The sequence below is a fragment of the Haematobia irritans genome, chromosome 4 (genome assembly GCF_050003625.1).
Source record: "Haematobia irritans isolate KBUSLIRL chromosome 4, ASM5000362v1, whole genome shotgun sequence".
In the NCBI taxonomy this organism is placed as follows: Eukaryota; Metazoa; Arthropoda; class Insecta; order Diptera; family Muscidae; genus Haematobia; species Haematobia irritans.
This window is the reverse complement of record NC_134400.1, coordinates 7,122,404-7,145,848: the sequence shown is the minus strand read 5'-3', so window position 1 is coordinate 7,145,848 and position 23,445 is coordinate 7,122,404. Positions and strand designations below refer to the sequence as shown.

The following is a 23,445-nucleotide window of genomic DNA, read 5'->3' as shown; positions in this document are numbered from 1 at the left end:
AAATTTTCTACAGAAAAAAATTTCAAAAATTCTCTATAGAAATAAAATTTTGGAATATGGAAATAAAACTTTGCACAAAATTTCTACAGAAAAAAAATATAGCAAAAATTTGCTAATAAAATTTTAGAAGAATTTTCGAAAGTAATAAAATTTTGCAAAAATTCTCTATAGAAATAAAATTATGCATAAAATTCTTTATAGAAAAAAAATCAAAAATTCTCTACAAAAAAAAATTAATTTTCTATGGTAATAAAATTTTTCAAAAATTCTCCTTAATATATAAAATAAAATTATGCAAAAATTTCCTATAGAAATTGAAGTGTGCAAAAATATTGTAAAGAAATAAAATTTTGCAAACATTTTCTATAGAAATAAAATTTTGCAAAAAATTTATACAGAAATAAAATTTAGCAAGCATTTTCTAAAGAAATAAAATTTGCAAAAATTCTTTATAGAAATAACATTTTTAATAAGCTTTGAAATCTTTAAAAAGCTTTGAAACACTCAAAAATAATACCAGCCTTACTTAGAGGGGATAATCCACCGCTGAAAAACTTTTTGGTGTTTTGGTTCGATTCCAAAAATTTTCTACAGAAATAAAATTTTGCAAAAATTTTCTATACAAATAAAATTTTGCAAAAATTTTCTATAGAAATAAAATATTCCCTATGGATATAAAATTTTGCAAAACTATTCTATAGTAATAACATTTCGCGAAAATTCTCTATAAATAAAATTGTACATAAATTTTCTATAGTAATAAAATTTTGGAAAAATTCTCGAAAGAAATAAAATTTTGCACAAAAAAAAATCTATAGAAATAAAATTTTCTATATTCGAGACAAGTATTTTATAAAATTTCCTTCCGGTGGAAAGTATTTTTCTTTGTGTTGCATTGATAGAAATTTAAATGTAACTCTCATACTAATTTTTTAAATTTGTACATTTTTCTCCTAATGCAAATCGAAATCGAGGTTTGTTTTAGGATACGTTTGAACTTTCAACCGTATTGACTAATAGCATGTCCATTACATTATTTAATGTTATTCCATATGCTGGTTAGAGTAGCCTTAATACCACTAGAGAGCACAATCATTGCCATGGCAAATTTCATTGTTTTTCTCATCAACTCAATGCCATCATTTGGAATATTTACTGCTAATCCCCTTTAGAAATGGCTTTCTATGCATCATCAACTTTTGAATAAATTTTAAACGCTTCATTCTTTTTGGCTTCTTTTTTTTTTTTTGAATAACTTTACATTGACAAAAGTCACAAATTTGCACATCCGCTGCTTGACCATTTGTGAGACTTTGCTTTTGTGGTCCCAAAGCCAACATTGTGCAAATCCCTCCCAACGCCGCCTTGATAAATGTCCAATTATTTATGTTTTTTCAATTTCTATGTTAATTTAAGTTAAACCATATAATTTGTGTTGGTGATGATGTTGTTATACACTTTCTTCCCCAACCGAAATCCATGGAATCCTCACAATTCCTCCCGCCTCGTCAAGGCGCACATTCCTTCTAGAGTAACTTTATTTGAGGCAGAACTTTCCGGCCAACTCATCTCATCTTATGGCAGAGTGAAATTATAAAGAATCCCCACCATTCATGGTTAGGGGGTGCAATGGTGGTACAAAAAAAGCAACATTTAACGCTTTGGTACCTCTTGGTAAAGTTATTTCTTCATCCTGTTGGGAGTAACAATGACAACTGTTGTCGTTCAATGCTTCGGCTGCCGGAAGGAGCAAAGAAAAAAATAACGAAGGAATTATGCCATGGCAAGAAAGGACACAAATTCACAGCGTAAAAAAAGATTTTTTTGGACAGCTTTATTCTTGAATTGTCAATAGGGTTAACATGCCGAGAGAAAATTTGTATATCCAACTCACACAATGACAGAACCAATATACTCTCCATCGACATAAATATTCGTATTGGTGAAATACAGCAAGATATCTGCGATTTATACAGAGATGTTTTTCATGCTGGGACAGACATAAGAAAATCATTAGACAAAGTAACTAACACGAATGGGAAAAGGTACATTGACTATTGCAATGACCAAAATCTGATTGTTGTAAATGGCCAAACGCACGGGGATGAGGAAGGGAATTTTACATATGTGAGTAACAGTGGGACATCAGTTAATGACATTTGTGCCCTGTCCGTAAACCTGCTCCAATATTTAGATAGTTTCAGAGTCATTGATAAAATTTGGTCAGATCATATGCCCATAACCCTTAATATAAATGTAAAAACGCGGGATGCTTCGGAAGACAAACTTAAATTATTGCCTAAGCTAATATGGAAAGACTCGTACAAAGCAGAATACCAAAGTAACCTTAACAACAAATTGCTATATACTCACGACATTACATGTATAAAGGAATTAACGGATATCGTTATTACAGCAGCACCTACACGGAACGGCGACCTGATCTTCAAACCTAATAAGAAGTGGTTTAATAACCGTTGCTATTGGGCAAGGAAAAAATCTTTTAATTTACTGGCCAAATTTCGTAAATCATCACTTGATAGAGATAAACAGAATTATCTAAATGCCAAAAGGAAGTATAAGGAGGTCTGCGAGACGAGTAAGCAAATGTACTATGCTAGGCTCACCCAGAAACTAAACGAAACATCCAATGGGAAAGAATGGTGGAAACTTGTCCGAGAAATAAATGATCAAGAGTTTCATATAAGCAACTGTCTCTCAGCGAATACTCTAAAAGAACATTTCAGGGAACTTCTCAAGCCAGATCTGGAATTAATTAATATTCACTATGCCCCAGCATTAGTAACAAACAATAGCCTTGACCAGGACATAACAATAACAGAAATAAAGGACATGCTGATGAAGACAAAACCAAACAAAGCCCCTGGTGAGGATCGGATCACGTATGAATACTTCGCAAATGCTACGGACGAATTTCTCACTCAGCTTGCCAAGATTTATTCGAAAATATATAAGGAGAATAGAATAGATTCCGAATTCCAGAGGTCTGTAATATTTCCAATTCATAAAAAAGGAAGTTTAGAAAATCCGGAAAACTACAGAGGAATATCTTTCATGAACACGGTGGCAAAAATATTTATGGGAGTGCTTAATCAAAGACTTGTAAAGTGGGTTGACGAGCATAGCATATTAGTGGAACATCAAGCCGGTTTTCGAAAAAATTACTCGACGGTGGACAATATTTACAATTTATCAGCCATTATATCTGCAAAACTGGCCGAAAAAAGGAAGGTATACGCATTCTTTGTGGATTTCAAAGCAGCGTTCGATAAAATATCACGAAACCTATTGATTTACAAACTGCACCATCTCGGAATCTCATACAAATTTGTTAGCATGATTGAAACATTATACAGGAGTACACAATCGGCAGTTTGGAATGGAGAAGAGTTGTCAGAGTTCTTTGAGACGGAATCAGGCCTAAAACAGGGTTGTCTACTATCACCTTTATTATTCGCGTTATATATAAACGATCTGAATGAATCATTGGAAGGGGGGATAAATATAGAGGAGCTCAATATAAGAATATTGCTATATGCTGATGACATCGTCGTTTTGGCTGAAGACCCAGCGACGTTCCTATTCATGATAAATAACTTGGAAGAATATTGCAAAAAATGGAGCTTGGTAGTCAACACCTCAAAGTCCAAAGTTATGGTATTCCGAAATGGCGGCAGACTATCTTTACAGGAAAAATGGAAATTTCAGGGCGAGGATCTAGAAGTTGTATCAGAATACAAATACTTGGGAGTCATACTAACCCCGCAAATGAAGTATAAAAAACATATTCAGAACCGAAATTCGCAAGCAAAAAGCGCTATCAATAGCACTTGGAAGAATTTTTTGAAAAAAGATGATATATCATTGCAACAAAAATGGAGCCTTTACATGGCGGTATGCAGATCAGTACAAACATACGCTGCTCAAGTTTGGGGATATGGTAACTTTGAGGATGTCGACCAATTGCAGCGATTCTTTTTGAAATTGGTGTTAAGGCTCCCGGAATCTACTCCAAATTATGCGCTTTATATTGAAACCGAATTGGAAGAGGGTCATCTGTATTCTTTACAGCTGCACACGAAATATATCTACAGAACGTTATTTCAATACCACTCAGAGCGATTGCCGCATAAACTGAGTAAAATAATCGTTGCAAAGAAAATATTTTGGATGAAGAATCTCTTAGATTTAACAAGCAAGTTCGGAGCTCAACAATTTGTAGACAATATGACAGCTAGAGAATGGAGCCGCAATGCCCAGATACTAATTAATAAAATGACCCTTGCTAATAGGGAAAAATCAACCCAAATGGCTCTGCAGAGTAGATCCAGGTTTTATAAAAATCTGGACTTGTCGCGAGGAAGACTCTATTTTAATGGTGAATACAATGCCTGGGAGATAACATGGATTTTTAAAGCTCGTTTGGATTTAATATTTCTTAATGCTAACAGCAGAAGTACCAGCGTAGGAAACACCGAGCAATGTACGTTGTGTAACTTAGCCGAAAGAGAAACAATATACCATTTTGTGGCAGTATGTCCTGTGTTAAGAGGTTATCGACAGCAATGCTTTTCTAAACCAATTTTAACCGAGATTGAGCTAATAAGAATACTAAATGGAACCGAAGTCTATGATTGGAGAAATCTGATTAAATATATCACAATTTCTCTACGATATCGCAAACTGATTATAAGCGAGTATGCTTAATTAACTTTTAATTCAATCTGATTTATATTTCCCTTAACTAAAATTAAACTTAATTAGATAAAATGAATACCGGCTGACGACAAAATGTCATAGCTGTAATCTTTAATTTAATGAATTTATATAAGAGCATTACCAATTAATGTAATTTTGTTTTCATAAATTAGTAACTTGTATGCAAATTCATGTAATAATAAGCAAAAACAAATGAATTAAATAAAAGATACTACTACTACTACTACTACTACTATACTCTCCATTTTGATTGTGTCATTGTGGGAGTAATGCGTTGCAATAAATGACAGAGATAAAATTAAAAATTTTCATAAATAAAATTTTAACAAAATTTTCTATATAGTTTGACAAAATTTTTTATAGAAATAAAATTTTGACAAAAATTTCTATAAAACTAAAAATTTAACAAAATTTTCTATAATAATAAAATTTTGACAAAAATTTCTATAAAAATAAAACGTTGACAAAATTTTCTATAGAAATAAAATTTTGACAAAATTTTCTATAGAAATAAAATTTTAATAAAATTTTCTATAGAAATAAAATTTTGAAAAAAAATTTCTTTAGAAATAAAATTTTGACAAAATTTTCTATAGAAATAAAATTTTGACAAAATTTTTCTATAGATATAAAATTTTGACAAAATTTCCTATAGAAATAAAATTTTGACAAAATTTTCTATAGAAATAAAATGTTGACAAAATTTTCTATAGAAATAAAATTTTGATAAAATTTTCTATAGAAATAAAATTTTGACAAAATTTTCTATAGAAATAAAATTTTGACAAAATTTTCTATAAAAATAAAATTTTTACAAAATTATGTATAGAAATAAAATTTTGACGAAATTTTCTATAGAAATAAAATTTTGACGAAATTTTCTATAGAAATAAAATTTTGACAAAATTTTCTATAGAAATAAAATTTTGATAAAATTTTCTATAGAAATAAAATTTTGACAAAATTTTCTATAGAAATAAAATTATGACAAAATTTTCTATAAAAATAAAATTTTTACAAAATTATGTATAGAAATAAAATTTTGAAAAAATTTTTTTACAGAGATACAATTTTCTACAGAAAAAAAAAATTGACAAAATTTGGAAAAGAAATAATATTTTGACAAAATTTTCTATAGAAATAAAATTGTGACAAAATTTTATATAGAAATAAAATTTTGACAAGATTTTCTATAGAAATGAAATTTTGACAAAATTTCCTATAGAAATAAAATTGTGACAAAATTTTATATAGAAATAAAATTGTGACAAAATTTTCTATAGGAATAAAATTTTGCCAAAATAATTTCTATAGGAATAAAATTTTGCCAAAATAATTTCTATAGAAATAAAATTTTGCAAAAATAATTTCTATAGAAATAAAATTTTGACAAAATTTTCTATAGAAATAAAATTTTTACAAAATTTTCTATAGAAATAAAATTTTTACAAAATTTTCTATAGAAATAATATTTTGACAAAATTTTCTATAAAAATAAAATTTTGACAACATTTTCTATAGAAATAAAATTTTGATAAAATTTTCTATAGAAAAAAAATTTTGACAAAATTTTCTATAGAAATAATATTTTGACAAAATTTTCTATAGAAATAAAATTTTGACAAAATTTTCTATAGAAATAAAATTTTGACAAAATTTTCTATAGAAATAAAATGTTGATAAAATTTTCTATAGAAATAAAATTTTGATAAAATTTTCTATAGAAATAAAATGTTGACAAAGTTATGTATAGAAATAAAATTTTGGCAAATTTTTCTATAGAAATAAAATTTTGACAAAAATTTTCAATAGAAATAAAATCGTTGGCATATTGTAAACCCTAATGGCATAACATTAACATTGTTAAAGGGAATAAAATGAAATGCCATCGAAGGGGGAAAACAAAGTAGAAAAAGATTTGCGTAAGACAATGTGGCCAGGATAAATTGCTGAAAAATAAGAGCTTGTATAAGTTTTTAGCCGACAGGCGAGTGGGGAGATTTATCCCCTACCGCCATCAAACATTTGTTACAAATGTTTTTTTGAGGCTAACTGAGTTGATGGTCCCCTGCTCCTCCCATTGGAATTATTAACATTTTAATAAGAGTTGCATGGCTCACCATCCACGCAAACGATGAACATGTGGAATTCCTTGAAAGATTTCCATTGTTTGTTGACTCACTGCTGTTGTGGATTTCGTTTTTGGTTGTTTTCTTTTACGTTTCTTTTTTTTGTGGCATTTCATTTCATTTATTAAGAAAATATATGTATTATTAAAAAAGTTTCAAGTTTTACGCTTGTTGGGTTGTTGGTTTTTTTTTAAGCATTCGTTCGTAATTTACTTTGGTAAAGCCCCCATTTGTGAAAGATGTTACCGAGGATAATCCCCAGAATTGGCCCACAGTTCTTGTATGGCATTTTTATGGAAAGTTTTCAAGAAACTAGAAAATTTTTATGGTTGTCATACCTTTAATTGCTACTTCCATTGATGCAGGATGGGGAGTTGGAAATTGCCACAGCCCTTTTACTAGCATATATCTATGACATCACGATTTGTGAAACTATAGGAATACGTCATTTAGTCAGTGTTGCCACTATTGGAGATTTCTTCCCCCAAATGGGGATATATTTACTTGTGGATGGGGGCGAGTTTTTAAGTTCGTGATTTGTTGGGGAATTTTCATAAATTTGAGATTTTTTGTCAGTCAAACATTTCGGCGCAAAATCTGGTCATTCCTACAGGACTCAACACTATCGCACGCGTCAATCAAGAATAGTTTAAAAAGGAGAATCCTCGCTTCATTTCTATAACAGAATGGCCATCAAAATCTCCGTATTTTAATTGCGGTTGCCACAGTTGTTATAATTCTACTAAAAATTTTAGATTTTTTATTATTTGGTAGATTGGTAGAATTCTTGATGTTTTGGTAGATTTTGCAAAACATTCCTCTCCACATAAAAGGTACTTCACAATTTTTCTATAGAAATAAATTGCTTACAAAATTAGCTATAAAAATAAAATTTTTACAAGATTTTGACAAAATTTTCTATAGGAATAAAATTTTTACAAATATTCTATAAAAATAATATTTTGACAAAATTTTTCTATAGGAATAAAAATTTCTATAGAAATAAAATTTTGCCAAAAAAATCTATAGAAATAACATTTTAACAAAATTTTCTATAGAAATAAAATTTAGGGAAATTTTTCCACAGAAATAAAATTTTAACATGATTTTTTATAGAAATAAAATGTTGACAAAATTTTCTATAGAAATAAATTTTTTACAAATATTCTATAAAAAATTTTTTTGACAAAATTTTCTATAGAAATAAAATTTTGACAAACTTTTCTATAGAAATAAAATTTTGACAAATGTTTCTATGGAAATAAAATTTTGTCAAACAATTTTCTGAAAATTTTTCTATAAAATAAAATGTTGACAAAATTTTCTATAGAAAAAAAAAAATTTTGACAACATTTTCTATAGAAATAAAATTTCGACAAAATTTTCTATAGAGATAAAATGTTGACAAAATTTTCAATAGAAAAAAAATGTTTACAACATTTTCTATAGAAATAAAATTTTTACAAAAATTTCTATAGAAATAAAATTTTGAGAAAATTTTCTATAGAAATAAAATTGTGACAAAATTTTCTATAGAAATAAAATTTTGACAAAATTTTCTATAGAAATAAAATTTTGACAAAATTTTCTATAGAAATAAAATGTTGACAAAATTTTCTATAGAAATAAAATTTAGAGAAACTTTTCTATAGAAATAAAATTTAGGGAAAGTTTTCCACAGAAATAAAATTTTAACATGATTTTTTTATAGAAATAAAATGTTGTCAAAAATTTTTCTATAAGAATAAAATTTTTACAAATATTCTATAAAAAATATTTTGACAAAATTTTCTATAGAAATAAAATTTTGACAAATTTTTCTATAGAAATAAAAATTTCTATAGAAATAAAATTTTGACAAATTTTTCTATGGAAATAAAATTTTGTCAAACATTTTTCTATAAATTTTCTATAAAATAAAATGTTGACAAAATTTTCTATGGAAATAAAATTTCGACAAAATTTTCTATAGAAATAAAATTTTGACAGAATTTTCTATAGAAATAAAATTTTGACAAAATTTTCTATAGAAATAAAATTTTGACAAAATTGTCTATAGAAATAAAATTTTGACAAAATTGTCTATAGAAATAAAATTTTGACAAAATTTTCTATAGAAATAAAATTTTGACAAAATTCTCTATAGAAATAAGATTTTGACAAAAATTTTTTTATAGAAATAAGCTGGTGACAAAATTTTCTACAGAAATAAAATTTTGACAAAATTTTATATAGAAATAAAGTTTCGACAAAATTTTCTACAGAAATAAAATTTTGACAAAATTCTCTATAGAAATAAGATTTTGACAAAAAAAATTTTTTTGTAGAAATAAGCTGTTGACAAAATTTTCTACAGAAATAAAATTTTGACAAAATTTTATATAGAAATAAAGTTTCGACAAAATTTTCTATAGAAGTAAAATTTTGACAAAATTTTCTATAGAAATAAAATTTTTACAAAATTTTTTATAGAAATCAAGTCCCGACAACAATATAGAAATAAAATTTTGCAAAAATTCTCTGTAGAAATAAAATTTTGACAAAATTTTCTATAGAAATTAATTTTGATAACTTTTTTATAAAAATAAAATGGTGGTTTACATATCTGCACTCAAGTGCATGTTAAAGTCATATTTGGAATATCGCTGAAGGTAAACGGAGCAATTTCTCTAGTTTAGCAATTATACCTGCAGCCTTACCAGGTAATATGTGTTTTTGTTGGGTTATAATTTATGCCACGTCATATACAATTTCATAGCATATTTTAGTCCTTACATATTTCAAAATTATTCCATTTTGCAGCTAAATATGAACTTGTGGTTGGCGGTAATTAGAAATATACTTCCTTCGTAAACACTCTTATCCCATGGTAGGTATGGAAACCTATTAAAGCCTCTATACAATTTCCAGATGGAGAGCATCGTTCCCATTTACCAGTGTACCGGATATAAGGTTAAGCTTATGTCGGTCGGCTGACTATGATGTTACTATGCTTCTGTTCCCATAGGTCGTTGGTTCACTTGTTCGGTGGCTGGATAATGACTTTTAATTTATTTCATATTTTGGATGCATAACAACCAACTCTATCTAGCAGATCTAAATTGTAATGCATAATTCTGTGATATGGAAAAGGTGTGTGTGTGTGTGTGATTTTTATCTCCTTCCTATGGATGAGAGTACTGGAATGCATACTACTTCAATAAGAGTGAAAAGGATTCACGGTTGCCACTCGTGCCACAAATAATCTACCAAAATTTGAAGAAAATTTTACTAACAATCTACCAAATTAATACAAACGTAATTTGAAGTTAGTCAAATTTTTATTTCTATAGAAAATTTTGTCAAAATTTTATTTATACAGATTTTGTCAAAATTTCATTTCTATAGCATTTTTTCAATTTTTTTATATATAGAAAATTTAGTCAAAATTTTATTCCTATGGAAAATTTTGTCAAAATTTTATTCCTATGGAAATTTTTGTCAAAATTTTATTCCTATGGAAAATTTTGTCAAAATTTTATTTCTATTGAAAATTTTGTCAAAATTTTATGTCTATAGGAAATTTAGTAAAAATTTTATTTCTATAGAAAATTTCGCCAACATTTTATTTCTATAGAAAATTTCGACAATTTATTTCTATATACATAAAATTAAGTGCCTCAAATCTACCATTTTTGTTAGAATTCTAGCAACTATGGCAACTGTGAGATTATTACACCGATATTCATGAGAAATTTATAATGCAATTCCCCCTCCAGTGATAGAGCATATGTTACGCATTTGTAAAAATAATTTTTATAAACTCCTTCATAGAATAGCAAGATATAAAAACAAAATTTGTTAGGGATTAAAACTGCGACCTTTGATAAAAAAAAGTTTTCGCAGATATACGGATTTGCGAGATATTTATTCAAATTGTAACAGGTATTCAAATTAGAAAATTTTTTCTTAATTAACAAAAAGATAGTTTAACCAAAGGTGAAAAGTCATTAAAACAAGACTTAGCATATATTTGAAGCTTTTTTATCTTAAATTAAAAAATTCCATATATTAGAAAATTTACAGGTTATTTCTTTAAATTAAAAATTATTTTCTTTATTTTAGGGAGCATTTTCTTTAATTGAAAACACATACGACCTTAACGGAGTGACGACAAATTTATAAGATTCGTGTTCTGAATTTAATAAAAAATTGAAAAAATATTAAAAATCGTTATTTTTATTAAAATTTCATTTTTTTAAGAAATTTGTCCTTATATTCCGTGGCCTAAAATTTAGGTTGCATAATATTTTATACTAGGTCAATATTTTTTTCAGTGCACGATAATTGGATAGTATAGGTTATTCGCAATATTTTACTGTTTTTTTTTTGCTTCCCCGCAATTTCAAAAAACATAATTAATTTAAATATTTTAAGGATTTACTCAGATGAGTGGAAATAATTCATATAAAGCTTAACAAGTAAAAGAATTTTCACATAAATGGAATATGTGGATTTATTTCATACCATACTCATTATTTATCACTGCCTGCATTTTGGCAAGCATCACAACAATGCTTTTTTCCGCATAGCTGTTGACCATTTCCTGGCTTGGTCAAATCTTTAATTGCATTATGGCCATAATTCTCAATGCTATGAGTTTGTAGACATCACTTCAAGCCATTCGATTTCATTAATTTCACCACATAAATCATTGGAGCACTTTATGCCCCATCTGCTTGCCATGACATGGCGAATTTTAAAGGCATTTGTCTTAATTGAAGATAGCGTCTGATATTCGATGTTCGATGTGGAATGTGGTCAACCACTGTGGGCTGTTTCAACAATGAAACGGGAACTGACAACAAAACCAAATTCAAGAGGCATATGGGCCAACTTTAATTATACATCAACAGGCTCTGGCAAGAATGCCAAATAATCTAATGGATACTGCAAAAAGGATTACACTTATCATCAGGGACGTACGCCGAGGCGGCCTGGTCCCCACTATGAAACTATGTCTCACCTATAGAAAAATCCTTGGCTAACAAGGGTAAAAAGTACATTTTCCCTCGGAACTCTCTGAAACAAAATCCTTTGTACGCTCCTGGTTGTTAACGTATCATAGTGGAACGATTTTAAGGATATTTGAGTAAATGTGAACGGGATATATATTCAACTGGCGACCAAGCCAAAAGACCATTCATGGCTTTCAGGGATTAATGGTTCGATTGGAGCAAATGGATCCTAGCTCATGTAAATCAATCACTGAAGGTTGTTTCACAAATGGATCGAAATTTTGACAAAATTTTCTATAGAAATAAAATTTTGACAAAATTTTCTATAGAAATAAAAGTTTGACAAAATTATCTATAAAAATAAAATTTTGACAAAATTTTCTTTAGAAATAAAATTTGGACAAAATTTTCTATAGAAATAAAGTTTGATGAAAATTTTCTATAGAACTAAAATTTTGACAAAATTTTCTATAGAAATAAAATTTTGACAAATTTTTTCTACAGAAATAAAATTTTAAAAAAAATTTCTATAAAAATAAAATTTTGACAAAATTTTCTATAGAAATAAAATTTTTGACAAAATTTTCTATAGAAATAAAATTTTACCGGTCCTGGAATTAAATAAATACAATTTTGACAAAATTTTCTATAGAAATAAAATTTTGAGAAAATTTTATAGAAATAAAATTTTGAGAAAATTTTCTACAGAAATAAAATTAAAAAAAAAAATGTTCTATAGAAATAAAATTTTGACTAAATTTTCTATAGAAATAAAAGTTTGACAAAATTTTCTATAGAAATAAAAGTTTGACAAAAATTTCTATAGAAATAAAATTTTGACAAAATTTTCTATAGAAATAAAATTTTGACAAAATTTTCTATGGAAATAAAATTTTTGACAAAATTTTCTATAGAAATAAAATTTTGACAAAAATTTCTATAGAAATAAAATTTTGACAAAATTTTCTATAGAAATAAAATTTGGACAAAATTTTCTATAGAAATAAAGTTTGATAAAAATTTTCTATAGAACTAAAATTTTGACAAAATTTTCTATAGAAATACAATTTTGACAAAATTTTCTATAGAAATAAAAGTTTGACAAAATTTTCTATAAAAATAAAATTTTGACAAAATTTTCTATAGAAATAAAATTTGGACAAAATTTTCTATAGAAATAAAGTTTGATAAAAATTTTCTATAGAACTAAAATTTTGACAAAATTTTCTATAGAAATAAAATTTTGACAAATTTTTTCTACAGAAATAAAATTTTAAAAAAATTTCTGTAAAAATAAAATTTTGACAATATTTTCTATAGCAATAAAATTTTGACAAAATTTTCTATAGAAATAAAATTTTGACAAAATTTTCTATAGAAATAAAATTTTGACAAAATTTTCTATAGAAATAAAATTTTGACAAAATTTTCTATAGAAATAAAATTTTGACAAAATTTTCTATAGAAATAAAATTTTGACAAAATTTTCTATAGAAATAAAATCTTGACAAAATTTTCTATAGATATAAAATTAAAAAAAAAAAAAATAAAATAAAAATAAAATTTTGACAAAATTTTCTATAGAAATAAAATTTTGACAAAATTTTCTACAGAAATAAAATTCTACCGGTCCTGGAATTAAATAAATACAATTTTGACAAAATTTTCTATAGAAATAAAATTTTGACAAAATTTTCTATGGAAATAAAATTTTTGACAAAATTTTCTATAGAAATAAAATTTTGACAAAAATTTCTATAGAAATAAAATTTTGACAAAATTTTCTTTAGAAATCAAATTTTGACAAAATTTTCTACAGAAATAAAATTTTGACAAAATTTTCTACAGAAATAAAATTTTGAAAAAAAATTCTATAGAAATACAATTTTCTATATAAATAACGTTTTGATAAAATTTTCTATAGTAATAAAATTTTGACAAAAATATTCTATAGAAATAAAATTTTGACAAAAATATTCTATAGAAATAATATTTTGAAATATTCTATAAAAATAAAATTTTGACAAAATTTTTATAGAAATAAAATTTTGACAAAATTTTCCATAGAAATAAAGTTTGATAAAAATTTTCTATAGAAATAAAATTTTGACTAAATTTTCTACAGAAATAAAATTAAAAAAAATCTATAAAAATGAAATTTTGACAAAATTTTCTATAGAAATAAAAGTTTGACAAAATTTTCTATAGAAATAAAATTTTGACAAAATTTTCTACAGAAATAAAATTTTGACAAAAATATTCTATAGAAATAAAATTCTGACAAAATTTTCTATAGAAATAAAGTTTGACAAAAATTTTCTATAGAAATAAAATTTTGACAAAATTTTCTATAGAAATAAAATTTTGACAAAATTTTCTACAGAAATAAAATTTTAAAAAAATTTTCTATAAAAATAAAATTTTGACAAAATTTTCTATAGAAATAAAATATTGGCAAAATTTTCGATAGAAATAAAATTTTGACAAAATTTTCTATAGAAATAAAGTTTTGACAAAATTTTCTATGGAAATAAAATTTTGACAAAATTTTCTACAGAAATAAAATGTTGACAAAATTTTTTATAGAAATAAAATGTTGACAAAATTTTCTATAGAAATAAAATTTTGACAAATTTTTCTATAGAAATAAACTTTTGACAAAATTTTCTATAGAAATAAAATTTTGAGAAAATTTTCTATAGAAATAAAATTGTGACAAAATTTTCTACAGAAATAAAATTTTAAAAAAATTTTTTTATAGAAATAAAATTTTAACAAAGTTTTCTACAGAAATAAAATTTTGAAAAAAATTTCTATAGAAATAAAATTTTGACAAATTTTTCTATAGAAATAAAAGTTTGACAAAATTTTCTATAGAAATAAAATGTTGACAAACATTTCTATAGAAATAAAATTTGGATAAAATTTTCTATAGAAATAAAATTTTGACAAAACTTTTTATGAAAATAAAATTTTACCGGTCCTGGAAATAAAATGTTGACAAAATTTTCTATAGAAATATAAAATTTTGACAAAATTTTGTATAGAAATAAAATTTTGACAAAATTTTCTATAGAAATAAAATTCTGACAAAATTTTCTATAGAAATAAAATTTTGACAAAATTTTCTATAGAAATAAAATTGTAACAAAATTTTCTATTTAAAATTTACACAATATTGAGAACAAATATCTTTAAAATAATGAAATTTTAATTAAATAGAAATTTCTAATCTTTGCATCAAAGTTTTTTTTTATTAAATTTAGGACACAAACGTTGGAAAGTTGCGTCGCATGTCTTTGAACTAAGACAAATTGTATGCCTATATTTTCTATTGGAATATGAAAGTAAGTAAACACCACTATGAGATGCTCTAAAACATTTAGATTAACCACCTTTGAAAATGTTTTCATTTTTAGAGTGGCTCTCGCTTTTGTGGTTTCGAAATACTGTGCATGACTACAATTGGAAATGCAAAATTAGGCCATTCAAATGTCTCGTTGTTCAATTTCCAAAAACACGATAAAAAAAACCCATTTGTAAATCAGAGAAACCAAATTGCTGTAGACGTTGTTCGGCTATAGTTAAGCTTGAATGGATGCAGAAGTCATTAACAGATTATGCAAGATACCTGCATGCAGGCCAATTGTTTGTTTTCCCCCTTAACATGCTAACCGCAATTTAAGAATTTTCTTCGACATGGACAGGGAAAGATTTAATAGTGTCCCGGCAAAAAGGTTTTTTCTCAGAAAAAATTTAAAAAATGTTCCTACATCCTATCCTTATGTAAAAATGAGCCAACTGGAAATATTGATCGCAGGACTCGACGATTTGTATACATGATATGGATGGGTAAGGAATTAAAAAATGGAAAAGTCGTTTTTGAAAATTATAAAAAATGAAAATTCTTAATTTTGATTACAATCCTTAATCCACACTCACGCGATGAATTTTCACAGTGACTTTGAAATCAATTGTCTGTATGGAAAATTTTAGTGACTTGCCACAATTTCGTATTGCATTTGCATCCCCCAAACTCGGGAAACTGCTCCATTTTGTTTACTCCCATTGAGGTTTAGCTAACTCACACTTCAGATGACAAACGTGGTTTTTTCTCTCTACCATGATATGTTTGCATGTAATTTTTCAATGCCTTGACAGTTGTCAAAATTGTTCACTGCCGCAAATGAAGGTCTGAAAAAGCGATGGGGGCAAAGAAAATGTCACAACAAAGTAAACATGCATAGGATATGTGAAACTAATATTTTCTCAAAGCAAATATTAGGGAGGTTTCACAAAAACTTTGCAAAAGATGGGAAAATATTATTCTAAAGTTTTTGTTTTCAGAAGGAGGAGCGTGGACAAATTTGGGTTGTGGAATAGGTAACAAGAGAGATTTTAGGCGGGCGCAAAAAATGAACACCTGAATTAAATCCATTATTTTTCAAATTAGATTTAAATTAACTAACTACCATTTTATATCTATTTATTTAAAGCTAACCCTGTAAAATTGTGAAACAAATTGTGAAATGTCATAAATAACATTGCATACTTTCAGGCGATACACTTGTTTGTCTGATATGATTTTTTTTAAATCCGAGGAAAACAAAAGAATTATGTCCAGTAAACTTTCTTGAATTTGTCGAAAATTATTTTTATAAATTTATACCCCACCACCATAGGATTGGGGTATACTAACTTTGCCATGCCGTTTGTAGTACATTGAAATATTGGGCACAGATCCCATAAAGTATATATATATATATATATATAATGGGTCGTGGTGAAATTCTGGGGGGTTACTCTGTATTGCGATGCGTAAGAAAAATTGTCGCGAATCGAGTAATTGGTACTCAGTAATTCGTTTTCGTATCTACCTTGCGCATCTAGTTTTCGCAAATCTGGCATCACCGCACTCTATAATGCGAAAGCGTATGTCAAACTCGTTCGTTGATCGCAAAAATCGTGCGCAAAGAAAATAGCAATCGCAAAGTAACAAATATGTAAGTAAGCACAATTAAATTTTTATATTTGTATCTAAATTGTTTATTGTTTTAGGGAAAAACCAAAAAAGTTACAGACACAGCAACGTCAGTTCCAAACTTTGGTAGACTTTATGGTCTCTTCCGCAGTTACCTCAAATTGTTTGTGCTTGGGACAAAGTATTCGTTCAATCACCTCGCAAACTTCTTTTAAGCAGCGCGACATAGATTGCTCTGATAGTCCTAAAAGATGGTCTTGGCCGATTTGGTGTAGATAACCACCTTGTCCAAGCAATTTCAAAGCAGCGGCCACTTTTATTGGAGTTGGAATGGCTGTGGATTTATTTGGAACGACGAGGTCGTCTTTAATAGCGTTTAATACATACATAAACGCATCTTTATTAAGACGAAATCTATAAAAATGAAATATTCGAAAACGTTTGTCACATAATTTGAGTTTCCATTTTCTTACCCGTGGTCACTTAGGGAGAGTATATTTGACCGATCTCGCAAAATTCTTCTTGTAATTCGTTCATGTTATTTTCTTCAAACCATAACGCTATCGAATCCATAATTATTACTTTTTTGTTATAAACGATTAGCAAGTTTTAAAAGAACACGCACCGAACGGAAGATTGTTTAAAATGTTTTTATTTACAATTTTTTGACATTTCTTTTTATCATTTTCGTTATTGTTTACATTGTGCAACCAGCGTTGTCATATTTTCGCTTTATTTTGCTAAAGCGTTACCATATTTTCAGTTTACTTTGCGAAAGCGTTTGCGCAAGTGATACAGAGTACCGAATTGTACTCTTAACGCATTTAACTATCGCATCGCATTTGCTTTCGTATCGCAATACAGAGTAACCCCCCTGGTCGATCTAACGATGTCTTTCCGTAAAGTTGTGATGATCACGTTACCTTCCCAGCATAATCGTTGAGAAAAAAAGTATCAGAAAAAGTGTCACACTTTTTCATAAAGAAAAGTCTGCAATTAAACGCATTTATATCAGTGTTGTATGCATAGTCAAACGTTTTTATCAATTTAGTTTAAAACCATTCTTTGAAATTTTATATTCAGAAGATTACATACTTCTAGGCGCTATAAATATACACTGATAATATATAAAACAAATTTTCTAGGGAAGTAATACAGAAATCTGACTTTGACAAAATTTTCTATAGAAATAAATTTTTGACAAAGTTTCTAAGAAATAATACTTTGAGAAAATTTTCTATTGGAATGAAATTTTGACAAAATTAGGTATAGAAATACAATTTTGACTAAAATTTTCTATGGAAATAAAATTTTGACAAAATTTTCTATGGAGATAAAATTTTGGCAAAATTTTCTATAGAAATAGAAATAGAAATAGGGTTCGATTCCTGCTTCGACCGAACACCAAAAAGTTTTTCAGCGGTGGATTATCCCACCTCAGAAATGCTGGTGACATTTCTGAGGGTTTCAAAACTTTTCTAATGCAATGTGGAACGCCGTTCGGACTCGGCTATAAAAAGGAGGTCCCTTGTCATTTAGCTTAACATGGAATCGGGCAGCACTCAGTGATAAGAGAGAAGTTCACCAATGTGGTATCACAATGGACTGAATAGTCTAAGTGAGCCTGATAAATCGGGCTGCCACCTAACCTAACCTAACCTTCTATAGAAATAATATTTTGACAAAATTTTCTATAAACATAACATTTTGACAAAATTTTCTATAGAAATAAAATTGTGACAAATTTTTATATGGAAATAAAATTGTGACAAAATTTTCTATAGGAATAAAATTTTGCCAAAATAATTTCTATAGAAATAAAATTTTGCCAAAATAATTTCTATAGAAATAAAATTTTGACAACATTTTCTATAGAAATAAAATTTTGACAAAATTTTCTATAGAAACAAAATTTTGATAAATTTTCTATAGAAATAATACTGTAACAAAATTTTCTATACAAATAAAATTTTGATAAATTTTCTAAGAAATAATACTTTGACAAAATTTTCTATTGGAATAAAATTTTGACAAGATTTTCTATAGAAATAAAATTTTGACAAAATTTTCGTATATTTGGACAAAATTTTCTATAGAAATAAAATGTTGACAAATTTTTCTATAGAAATACAATTATGACAAAATTTTCTATGGAAATAAAATTTTGACAAAATTTTCTCTAGAAATAAAATTTTGACAAAATTTTCTATAGAAATAAATTTTTGGACAAAATTTTCTATAGAAATAAAATTTTGACAAAATTCGAAAAAAATTTTGATCGAAATAAAAATTCGACAAAATTTTCTATAGAAATAAAATTTTGACAAAGTTTTTGATATATATAAATTAATATCAATTGATATTAATTTCCTTACATCCCTCAAATTAACTGAAAATATATTCCATTTGACCGAGTCTTTAGTCGTATACACTTTAACCTAATGTACATCAGCCTTAATCTAAATTGTTGTCTGGGTAAACAAACTATGTGCTAACATTTATTTATATTTTTTCATCCTTTTTTGCTGACATGTATGGAATTTCAAATGTAATTCTCTTATGTACACCATCTAGGCTATATGCAGACAACAAAAAAGAGGAAAAATTCAGACAACATTGGAAACATTAAATTCCCCCTGCATACAGATTGACAAAAGATACAGAAAAGCCTCCGAAGTAAAAGCTAACACTTTAAAATGAATTTTCACTTTTTTCTCCAAACTACCAGGCCTCTTGTGAAAAACAAAAAAATTGCAAAAACTTTGTGATATTTTTGTCAAACCACATTGGACCTCATTGGAATAAAACCCACTGTTCCTTATAGGATGCAATAAAGCTCTAATAGAGCTTGTACTACATATGATATTTAAGGCCATGATTTCAATAAAGTTTCTATTAGAGAGTAATAGGGAATGTTGATGTCCTTACTTGAAAGTTTAGTTTGTAAAATATAATGAATTTAATTTGTTATAGTTTTAGGTCTCTTACGGAATATGAACCACTTTAATCTAGGGTATGTTTTTACTTCCTTCACCATTGGATATATGCCCCTCAGTATCAAAATATTGTTTTTTTTTTCAGTGTACTTGTTATTTTTAAAAAATCGCTTTCGCTTTTCTTAATCACAGTTTTTACATTATTTTTTATTTTCTCATTATAATATTTCAAGTTTCCAATGAATGTTAACATTTCCTTTAAGAACGTTTTTTCTTTTGTTTCTATTCATGGCTATCTAGTGATATTCTTTTCACCATGGACTTTTATGTTTTTATGAACTTTAAAATCCTTCAAGGAATGCTTTCAGTACAATCTCAGCAGCAGCAGAAAAAAATAACGCACTTTTGTGACAAGACTGTTTTGGTTTACTACCACATCCAGGACACGATGAGCACAATGGCTGTCTTTCAAGTACCTTTGTGGGTGAAGTGCAAGTAGTAAATGTCTTTGTAGCCAGCGCATTTCCTGGATTTGAACAAAAGTCATCCTCACCTCACCGCCAACATCACACAGCCACTTTTGAACACTAGAACAACCCATTTACCACTTTTGAGGTTACAGGTATTATGAGACTGCCCTTTATAGCTGCTATGGCTACAGCTTTTGTTGTCGCTTATCATTTGGTTGTTTTTTTTTTGTGAAATGATGTGCTAGGTACTTTCGTGGGATGTCCTTTTCATTTTGGATGTTCGTGCTATTGTTCTGATGTTGGAAAAAGTATATTTAAACGTGAAATTATAGTTGCTGGGATCCAAGATAAAAATGCATTCAAAAGATGGAATAAGTAGGGCGTTCATATTGTGTTAAACGTGGGTTGAGATTAACTCTTTTCCACATTTACCATTTTAAATAGGGATTGCCATATGCAAAGAAAAACACAGTGGTGATTAAGAGTTTACAATTTATTTCTATAGAAAATTTTCCAAATTTTATTTCTATAGAAAATTTTGTCAAAATTTTATTTCTATAGGAAATTTTGTCAAAACTGTACGTATATAGAAAATTTTGTCAAAATTTTATATCTATAGAAATTTGTGTTAAAATTTTATTTCTATAGAAAATTTTGTCAACATTTTATTTCTATAGAAAATTTTGTCAAAAATTTTCGTATATATAAAATTGTTGTCAAAATTGTATGTCTATACAAAATGTATATAGAAAATTTTTTCAAAAATTTGCTTCTATAGAAAATTTTGTCAAAATTGTATTTCTATAAAAAATTTTGTTAACATTTTATTTCTATAGACATTTTTTTCAAAATTTTATTTCTATAGGAAATTTTGGCAAAATTCTATTTCTATACAAAATTTTTTCAAAAATTTTTCTGAACATTTCATTTCCATAAAAATTTTGTCAAAATATTATTTCTATAGAAAATTTTGTCAAAATTTTACGTATATAGAAAATTTTTGTCAAAATTTTATGTCTATACAAAATTTATATAGACATTTTTTTCAAAAATTTGCTTCTATAGAAATTTTTGTCAAAATTGTATTTTTATAAAAAATTTTGTCAACATTTTATTTCTATAGACATTTTTTCAAAATTTTATTTCTATAGGAAATTTTGGCAAAATTCTATTTCTATACAAATTTTTCTGAACATTTTATTTCCATAGAAAATTTTGTCAAAATCTTATTTCTATAGAAAATTTTGTCAAAATTTTACGTATATAGAAAATTTTTGTCAAAATTTTATGTCTATACAAAATTTATATAGACAATTTTTTCAAAAATTTGCTTCTATAGAAATTTTTGTCAAAATTGTATTTTTATAAAAAATTTTGTCAACATTTTATTTCTATAGACATTTTTTCAAAATTTTATTTCTATAGGAAATTTTGGCAAAATTAAAAAAATTTAAAAAAAAAATTTTTTTTCTGAACATTTTATTTTTTTATTCATATTCATATTCATCTTTATTTAATCAAACCGAGCCCATGCGGACTATATGTTGATAGATAATACAAATGATTACAGGTATTTGCTTGAAATGATTAAACTAACTAATACATATTTTAAAAACATTAAGTGAAAAATACTATAATAAAACGAAATATATATGAAAATTATGAAAATAAAAACAAAGAAATGTGATGTTTAAAACTAATATCCTAAAACTAAAAACCTAACGCACACTTTTATAAAAAAAAATAAAATAATTATGAAAAAATAAATGGTGATAAAATTATTGTCAGTGAGAAACATGACTAGTTCAAACGATTATTATGAAAATGCAAAGTCAATCTATCTTTAAATGTATGAGAAGAAATTGAAAAATCCTTAGCAATAGCAGGCAAATGGTTCCATAGCCTTGTTATGCGAATTGCAAAAGATTTCTCAAAAATGTTGTGGCTGAAATGTTCCACACGGAGTTGTGAATTTCTCGTGGAGTGTAAAAAATTGAAGTTATGCAGAAGATAAAAAGGTTGTCTGCGTTTTATGACATTATTTCCATAGAAAATTTTGTCAAAATTTTATTTCTATAGAAAATTTTGTCAAAATTTTATTTCTGTAGAAAATTTCTGCACAATTAAATTTTTATAAAAATGTCAAAAACATTTTTTCTATAGAAAATTTTCTGAAAATTTTATTTTTTTTTTTATAGAAAATTTTGTCAAATTGTGTTTCTATAGAAAATTTTGTCAAAATTTTATTTCTATGGAAAATTTCTGCAAAATTTTATTTCTATAGAAAATTTCTGCAAAATTAAATTTTTATAAAAATGTCAAAATTTTATTTCTATAGAAAATTTTGTCATAAATTTTATTGCTATATAAATTTTGTCAACATTTTATCTTATAGAAAATTTTGTTAAAATTGTATTTCTATAGAAAATTTAATCAAAACTTTATTTCTATATTAAATTTTGTCAACATTTTATTTCTATAGAAAATGTTGTCAAAATTTTATTTCTATAAAAATTTTTGTCAAAATGTTATTTCTATAGAAAATTTCCGTAGAAAATTTTTCTGAAAATTTTATTTCCGTAGAAAATTTTGTCAAAATTTTATTTCTATAAAAAATTTTCTTAAAATTTTATTTGTATACAAAATTTTTACAAAATTTTATTTCTATAAAAATTGCTTGTCAAAATGTTATTTCTATAGATTTTTTTTTGTCAAAATGTTATTTTTATAGAATTTTTTTTTTATTTCTATAGAAACTTTTGTCAAAATTTTATTTCTATAGAAACTTTTGTCAAAATTTTATTTCTATAGAAAATTTTGTCAAAATGTTATTTCTATAAAAAATTTTGTCAAAATTTTATTTCTATAGAAAATTTTGTCAAAATTTTATTTCTATAGAAACTTTTGTCAAAATTTTATTTCTATAGAATATTTTGTCAAAATTTAATTTCTATAGAAAATTTTGTCAAAATTTTATTTCTACAGAAAATATTGTCCAAATTTTATGTCTACAGAAAATTTTGTCCAAATTTTATTTTGTACCATAGAAAATTTTGTTAAAAATTTATTTTTATTTTAGAAAATTTTGTCAAAATGTTATTTCTATAGAAAATTTTGTCAAAATTTTATTTCTATAAAATTTTTTTTTATTTCTATAGAAAATTTTGGCAAAATTTTATTTCTATAGAAAAT

The 23,445-nt window shown here is 26.1% G+C and overlaps 2 protein-coding genes and 2 long non-coding RNA genes across 5 annotated transcripts in view; 2 read left to right on the top strand and 2 right to left on the bottom strand.

Moving 5' to 3' along the window:
• cmpy (crimpy) overlaps window positions 1-23,445 on the bottom strand; it is a 465,170-nt gene that overhangs the window by 114,153 nt on the left and 327,572 nt on the right. The gene's annotated exons all lie outside the window — the stretch shown is intronic.
• Window positions 1,781-4,728, top strand: LOC142235283 (uncharacterized). The gene is made up of 2 exons (XM_075306534.1): window positions 1,781-1,808; window positions 1,856-4,728. Exons 1-2 carry the CDS (start codon window positions 1,781-1,783, stop codon window positions 4,726-4,728), a joined length of 2,901 nt encoding a protein of 966 aa, XP_075162649.1.
• LOC142233672 (uncharacterized) lies at window positions 16,661-17,299 on the top strand. Its single transcript, XR_012721465.1, has 2 exons — window positions 16,661-16,869; window positions 16,925-17,299. It is a non-coding gene; the product is annotated as an uncharacterized LOC142233672 (long non-coding RNA).
• Window positions 16,889-17,721, bottom strand: LOC142233673 (uncharacterized). The gene is made up of 2 exons (XR_012721466.1): window positions 17,321-17,721; window positions 16,889-17,261 (listed from the first exon to the last, which is right to left on the bottom strand). It is a non-coding gene; the product is annotated as an uncharacterized LOC142233673 (long non-coding RNA).